We start from the raw sequence: 8,241 nt of genomic DNA on the forward strand, positions 1-8,241 counted from the left end.
ATTAAAATTAACTCTCTCATTCCAAAATCCACAAGGAGCTTCGATGGTAGATCGACCCAATAGTAAATCATTAGGTCTTAACACAGTCCCTTCGGTAAAGTTTTCCCCTGGTTTAAACCCAATAGGCCGTTCATTCAACATATTGGCAACTTCATACATTACAGATTGTAGTTCCCCAAAAGATATGACTGATTCACCTATGATTCTGGTGAGTGACCTCTTCACCAGTCTAATTAACGACTCGCTACAAGCGTTTTCCCATGGGGCATCAGCAGATTTATTAAATACCCAGGTTAAACCTTCAAATTTTCCAAAGTTAAACACTAAACCTTTATTCCACTGAGTAACCATTTCTCTCAACTCCTTGTTAGCAGACACCAACTGCGTACCATTATCACTGTAAAGCTTCTTTGGAAATCCTCTTAGACATGTGAACCTTTTCAGTACAGTAAGAAAGTTTTGAGTATCATAACCCTCAGAAATGTCCAAATGTACAGCCCTTGTAACCATGCAATTAAAAATTACTCCATATATTTTCCTTTTCACTCTTCTTTTTACAGTATCACAAACCCAGAAAGGGCCAAAAAGATCTAGGCTAACATTATGCCATGGAGGACATGGTTCAAGTCTCTCTTTTGGCAACTCTCCCATAGCTTGTGATGTACAGATCTTGTCAATTCTTCGACATACTACACACTGTTTTCTAATAGATTTCATTGTTTTCCTTGCTCCCAATATCCAATATTTCACTTGAGCTCTAGCAAGACTTGATTCAACTCCACTGTGATCCTTTTGATGCATGTGAGACAGGTATATTAAAGAGAATGGGTGCTTTGATGGGAGAAGTATAAACTGATTCTGATCCCAATTGTCCTTCAACCATTTGGACATCCTGCTACCCACGGTGACTATGCCATCCTCTCTCGAAACTGGTCCTAAACGTCTATACCTCTTTTCCCAGTCTTGTGGCAAACTTGCTTGAGCGTTTTTGACGAAATACAACTCAGCTTGCTGTATCTCTTCTGTACTAGGATCGCACAATATAGCCTTAAACGATTTTTTCTTTATTGCACTAATAATTCTAGCCATCACTGATAACAGTCTTTTCATATTGCTAAATCTTTGGATATCAATCACCTGGCTACTTGAATTAATTTCTCCTTCATTTAAGGCCACTCTTGCGAAAACAACATCAGGAAGATCCGATACTGTACTCTGTTTTACAGGCCATTCCGAGGAATCTTGATACAGGAATTCTTGACCCTTTTGCCAAACAGATTCTGTATCTAATTCTCTGGGGTTACATTTCCTAGTAGTCAAATCAGCGTTGTTTTCCTTGGAAGATACCCAAAACCATTCTATGGGTTCAGTTTTGGACTGAATTTCTGCAACCCTAATTCCAACAAAGGAATTAAACTGGTGGGATTCCTTCTGGATCTGTGCTCTTACTATCTCACTGTCAGTGATGTGGATTACCTTAGAGAATTTGTATCTCATATTGATTTCAACGGTTGCCCTCAATCTCGATGCTAAAACAGCAGCACACAGTTCTAATCGTGGTATACTGATTTGTTTCATAGGCGCTATTCTATTCTTTGAACAAAGAAGGTTTACATAATAATTACCATCTTGCTTTTCCCATCTAACATATGCTACAGCTCCATACGCTTTTATACTACTATCACAAAAAATGATCAACTCTGGGTCTTTAATTACGTCTGCAGGCCTTACACACCTACTAAAACAGATATTTTCAATTTCAAACATTTCCCTAAACAAATTTTTAGCTTCAGAGTATAAGGTATCACTAATAGGATCATCCCATCCCCTTGAATGTCCCTCATTAATTTCTACAATGATAGAACGCATCAATAACTTTGTCTTCAGTGTGAATGGTGTTAAGAGTCCCAAAGGATCATACAGCTTTGCAAATTGTGATAGTACACTTCTCTTAGTCAACAGAGGTGGCATACAACTCTCAAAATTATCACAGTTCACATCCGACTCTATTCTACCTTCACAGGTTTTTTTTGAGAAATTGAGTTTGAACCTATATGAGAAAGTATCCAGTTTAGGTTTCCAACTTAAACCCAAAACCTTTTCCTGTTCAGTATTTAAAACCCTAGCATTATTATCCTTATCCTCTCCCGATAAAACCCAGTATTTAATCTGAAATCCTCCCAATCTTAATACTTCTTCTACTTCTTTAATCCTTTTCATTGCACAATCCTTCGAGTTAACACTACTGATGATGTCATCAACATAAGAGTCTTCTACTATCATCTTGGATGCTAGCGGAAAGCAATTATTAATTTCTGCAGTTTTACGAAGTGCCATCATTGCAATAGATCCTGAGGGTTTATCCCCAAATGTAACAGTCTTCAATTTATAATGACTAGGATCTCTTTCTAACTCAAAGTTTCTCCATAAAAACCTGTGAGTATGCATATCCTCTTCTGAAAGTTTTACAGTATTGTACATCTTTTTAATATCACCAACCCCGCCTATCTTTCCTTCCCTGAATCGTAATAGTATTCCCAATAGGTTATTAATTACATCAGGTCCCTTTGCAAGTAGGTCATTCAGAGATATTCCTTGATATGAAGCTGCAGCATCAAATACTGTTCTCACTGGGGTTGATGAGGAATCTGTTTTATAAACTGCATGGTGGGGTAAGTAGAAGATTGGACCCTTATAATCCAGCTCTGACTTCAATAATTTTTCCGCTACCCCTCGATCCAACATGTCTTGAATTTGTTCTTGATATTTTGTGCATTGTGTTGCTCCCAGCCTTTTCAGTCTCTTTTCGGTAGCCTTCAATCTAGCATAAGCCATTGGAAAATTATTTGGCAGTTTAGAAGGGTCAGAAATCCAAGGATACTTAGATATCCAGCACATGTTTTCTTCATCATAAGTTAATCCATCTTCAATGAGTTTGAGTTCTCTCTCTTCCCTAATAGTTAAATTTCCCTTTACTGAACATTCTCCGCATTTGCAACCTCCACATTTTGGGATACACTCCGTTCCCAAACTTTCATCCAAGAAATAATTCTCCATTAATTTACCCACATTTGGTTTAGCCCTGAAATGCCAATCAGCAGTGTCATCGTAGCTTATATGATTAATTTGAACACAGTACTTCTTTTCACCTTCCTTCTCATCAAATCTACCCCTAATGCAGAGTCCAAAATCATTGGACAATAATTGAATATTATCTACTGTTTTTATGACTTGTGGCAATAAAGTACAGTAATCTGATCCTATTAGCAGCTCTATACGTCCCTCTGGCCTTTGAAGGTGTTTCTCCTGTACTCCCAGTTTCCTTGCTATTTCTCCCAAATCCATATGATGATGAACAGCAGTTATTTCAGACACGCCACAAACTTCTATAAGTTTTTCTATTCCTGCTTGATCCTTTAATGATACTTCATAAACACAACTATCCAACTCCTCTGTGTGATCACCAACTTTAGTCATAGATAATTGTATAGGAATACCTTTGAGTCCTAGTTTCCTTGCCATTCTAAATGTAATTAAACTAATGTTACTTCCTGCATCATACAACGTGGGGATAGACTTCCCTTCACTGTTAACAAACCCAGTCATCAGAATTGCACCTTTTTTACTTAAATAGTTACTTGTGGCATCAATTGTTGAATTATTTGGATTGTTAAATAGTGTGTGTAAACTTGAATGATGATGTTTACCACACACCTCACCATTTACTTTTACCCTACATTGAAATCTTTTCTCACAATTTCTGGAGAAATGTCCCGTTCGGAGACAGGCGTAGCAAACTCCCTTTTTTCTTAAAAAGTCCATCTGATTTTCAGCTGACCATTGCTTAAATGTCATACAATCCTTCAATTCATGAGATTCACTATCATGGACAGGACAATTTTTTCTTATCTGATCACTGTTATACCTTGTTCTATTAATTCCACCTATATTTTTTCCTTCGCTAATGTGATATAAACTGGTTAAACATTCAGACAATTGATTTTGAAGTTTCTCTTGTCCTATAGTCAACAATTTTATAGCTTCTGCTAATTCCTTTTCCTTATCAAATTCCCTTTCCACAGTATGTACTGTTACCTTAGTCGCACCACTTCTTGAATTATCTTGTAAATACTCCAGAGCTTTGCGATGATCTGTCAGAAATGTAACCAAATTCTTAAATTTGTCCGAATTTAATTCCTGCACTTTAATGGCCCATTCTCTTTTTAACACCGACGGCAGCAATCTTTCTACTTGGGTAAGTACAGTAGTATTCTCCAGTTCTGTAGTCAAGTTTAAATTACTTACATCTAACCACACCTTTTCTACTGTATTGATTAGATTAATTAACTTTCTGTCATCACTATCATTAAGCGGTTTATATGCCCTTATATCTCCTAATATCGCATCGATCAGTTTTCCTTCATTACCGTATGCTTCATTTAGTCTATCCCACATTCGTTTATAATCATCTATATCCTCCACAAGCCTCCTCGGTTCCCCTTCTAATGATATTCTAAGTACGTACGGGTCTTTCCCATGTTGTGACACAACTAGTCTTTCATAATCTCTTACAAAGGCAGGAAATGCTCTCACTGAACCACTAAATTTGGGAGGCTCAAGTTTTTTCAAGGCAAGCACAGTATTATTTTTCACTTTTGTCTTTCCCTTTATCACGCCAAGTAATGAATATTTTATAGTTTCCAGTTCCTGTATATATTCCTCATATTCCTGACAAGATTCGCCAACCTTTAATTGTTCTATCATTTGTTCATTGATAACATCAACCTTTTCGAAACACTCACTAACCTCAGTGTACAACACTTCCAATGTTTCTATCGAGTCTCCTCTTCTCTGTGCATCCTTGAATAATCCAACCTTCCGATTGAACCTCCTCTTGGCTGTGGTGCGTTCCCTCTTCAGTTCCTCCATGGCTGCTCTGCGATATTGCTGAATTGTAATGCAGGATATATAACAACTCGGGCTGCCTTGCTGTATCTTTTATTGATCTGATTCAGCCTGTAAAGCATGACAATATAAATAGGTATCCCAAACAATTTTCCACCACATTTAACAACCATACATTTAATAACATCACATTTGATATATAATACATTAACAATAATACATAGTAATAGTGCAATGAATAATAATGCAAAATGAACAGTACACGACAAATGCATACCCGCTCAACTTACAATGTGACCGCCCATTCTTAGCCATGGTAATTAATTGAATACGCCATCCGTCTATACACTGCCACCGACACTTGTCAGTCATAACACCGTCCTGCACTGCTTCCCCGCACCAACAAAGAACTTGCTTGAAGGATTTTCAGTATCAGACCATTATAATTTCTCGTGCCCGTATCCTCATTATGTCCCCGAATACAATGACAATACGAACATTAATGCAAAGTTTACTAATAAAATTTCATAAAAAATGCAGAACCAGCTAATTATAATTTACACAAAAAGTAACACTGCATCCTATGCCACGAAGGATATGTCAATCACGAATGGCAATTACACTACAATAATCACAACAATGAAAACTGAGGCGGTGAAAAGTACAACTAAGAAAATCCCAAGGACGGGAGAATTTTGCGACAGTCTCCTATCCTTGGAACAATCCGACAGTACTACAAATGCCGCTTCTAACTAAAGCAACATGTTCTCAGTAATTTCGAATTGTCCAAAAGTTACAATATTACCAAATACAATTCCCAATATTTATCCAACTTAACATGTACATGAATTACATTAACCAGAATATTACCACATCCACATAAATACAAACTATTATGATGATGATCATATATATATATATATATATATATATATATATATATATATATATATATATATATATATATATATATATATATATATATATATATATGTGTGTGTGTGTGTGTGTGTGTGTGTGTGTGTGTGTGTGTGTGTGTTTGTGTGTGTTTTTGTTTGTGTATGTGTGTGTTCGTGTGTATGAGTGTATGTGTGTTAATTTGTATGTGTGTAACTTATCTAATACATGATTCTAGAGCATAAAAGTAGAACACCATAATTAAACATCTTTCTGGAAAGTTACTCTTGGTATTTTTGCCCCCCCCCCCCCCCCACACACACAGACGTACAAGCACAAAAACTAGAAATTGTCACACGAAGATATCCCTCGACCTCATATTTGTTATTCAACCTCTAATCATTCAAAAGGTGTACAGATATAATTTTGTTTACTCGTTTTCATATTACAAAGCCCTTGAAGAATCGCTATCAATAAAACCATTTTAGTATCATCAATATCGGACACCAATGTTACGCCTAATGCACTCTTCCTCAAAATGTGTAGCAAAGAAAACTGGGGTCTCCATTGATCGTGTAAAAGATTCATACTTCCTCCCAGATGACCCGTCTACAGAACGCCTATCAAGAGCAGGTTGCCGTATTTCACCTATAGCCTATGTCTTTTTTTCACGGGGTGGGGTGAGCCAGGTACCGAACGCATATCAAGCAAACTCGTACACTGTAATGGTTTTCTGTTTTATTGTATATTGTCCTTATCGCTCTCCACTCGCAGTCATAACTTGTTAATTCACTAGCTGGCGCTTTCGCACTAAAAAATATATTTTCTTTCAATTTAATTAAGCATATTACTTATAGTGTATGGTGATTAGGTCGGCATAAGATCTCATTTAGCATGTATAAAAACACTCTTATCACCTCAAGTGGTTCATCTGACGCAATATGTTTTAGTTTACTAACAATTTATTTGACGACCGCTTTATCATTCATTCGTAATATGAATAAAAGAGATAGTGAAATAAAAAAATAGATCACAACTTGAAATTAAATAGACATGGGCATTGATAGAAACTGTTCACTAGATATCAGAAGCAGATGATTGATTTTTTTATATCAAAATGCATCACAATTGATTAATGGTAAAAAGTTTTTTTAACTGACTGTTACGACCCCTCGGAGGCGTAACTAAAGTTCTTTCAATGATTGTTGTCAGTAAAAATATAACTCAGGGCTAAAGGTCAGAGGAAACAAAACACTCAATAAACATCACAACATTTATCACATAAATCTAACACAAATAAAAGTCAAGCTTGTGTGACATTGCAAATACTACAACATTACAATAAAAAATAACCCAATACACAAAAACCTGAATCACTCTGGATTCCCTATAATTAATGAGCTAAGACTCAAACAGAAATATAATAAAAATAAATAATTAACCTGATAGGATCCTTAAACTTTAGCTGGCCAGACCAGACATTAACCTTAAATCAACTAATAGACTAAAAGAAGTCGTAGCTACTAAACACATTAAAATAAATATAATTAATTTCCCTATTACATAACACAGCAAACCTGCCTTTAACTATCTTCACCGGGATAACCCTACCTATGGTTACCACGACAAAAGAAATAGAACACAAAATATACATATGAATACACTAACCTAACTAAAAAAATAGATACAAGGCTCCTCACTTCTCAGTAATAATAAATGAGGGGACAGGCACAACTTAAGACGTTATCCTCTCTTCCTTTCAATAAGTAGGGCAGGCACAGTATGCCAGGTCCAATAATCCGCTAACAAGCAAACAGAGATAATCTGCCTTACCTGGCAACGGCCTCCCAACGTGCCACCTCACGAGCTAGCAAGCTCCCAACATCACTGCAGCTGCAATAAGTAGCTGGAACCAGGTAGCCAGAGACTCGACCAACTCCCTGGGATCTCCCTCAGGTCAGGAAATGACGGGGCACACTCCAGTCGCAAGTGACAGTAGCACTTGCCAGTCTCTGGAATACACTGTCCAAAAGCAAGGCAACACTCGAGTCGCAGGTGACAAGAGCACATGTAGACGATAAACCAAGACGATAATCCGTCAATCACTTTCCAGAGCCGTGGTCCAAATTCAATAGATAAGCGGTCGTCAGGAAAATTTTTCAATGGTCAATGCAGCTTAGTGTTTATGGATGGGGGAGTGCTCAAGCTCGAACTGTCTTCTGTCCGAGCACCTACCTCCTACATCAGCACTCTTTTGTCATCACTCGGGAAAACAAAATACAATTATCAACACAATAGTTCAAAACAAGGTAATTAAGCAGGGAGTACGCGAGAAACAATCAACAACACACCACTTCAAAACTACTTTAAGTTATAGTGGAAACCATTTAAAACTAGAACAAGGTTGACTTAAACAAATGAGAAATTTACTTTACTCTA

The 8,241-nt window shown here is 36.9% G+C and overlaps 1 protein-coding gene across 1 annotated transcript in view; it reads right to left on the bottom strand.

Annotated features, from left to right (window-relative positions):
- LOC137627595 (uncharacterized) overlaps positions 1 to 5,804 on the bottom strand; it is a 6,143-nt gene extending 339 nt beyond the window's left edge. The window contains exons 1-2 of the mRNA XM_068358676.1: positions 5,196 to 5,804; positions 1 to 5,016 (exon numbers count right to left, since the gene is read on the bottom strand). The exon at positions 1 to 5,016 is cut by the window's left edge and continues 339 nt beyond it. Coding sequence (XP_068214777.1) covers positions 1 to 4,929 — 4,929 coding nt within the window. The 5' untranslated portion in view covers positions 4,930 to 5,016; positions 5,196 to 5,804. The remainder of the gene's footprint in view (positions 5,017 to 5,195) is intronic.
- Positions 5,805 to 8,241: the final 2,437 nt, after the last annotated feature.

Source organism: Palaemon carinicauda, chromosome 35 (assembly GCF_036898095.1).
Source record: "Palaemon carinicauda isolate YSFRI2023 chromosome 35, ASM3689809v2, whole genome shotgun sequence".
Taxonomy (NCBI): Eukaryota; Metazoa; Arthropoda; class Malacostraca; order Decapoda; family Palaemonidae; genus Palaemon; species Palaemon carinicauda.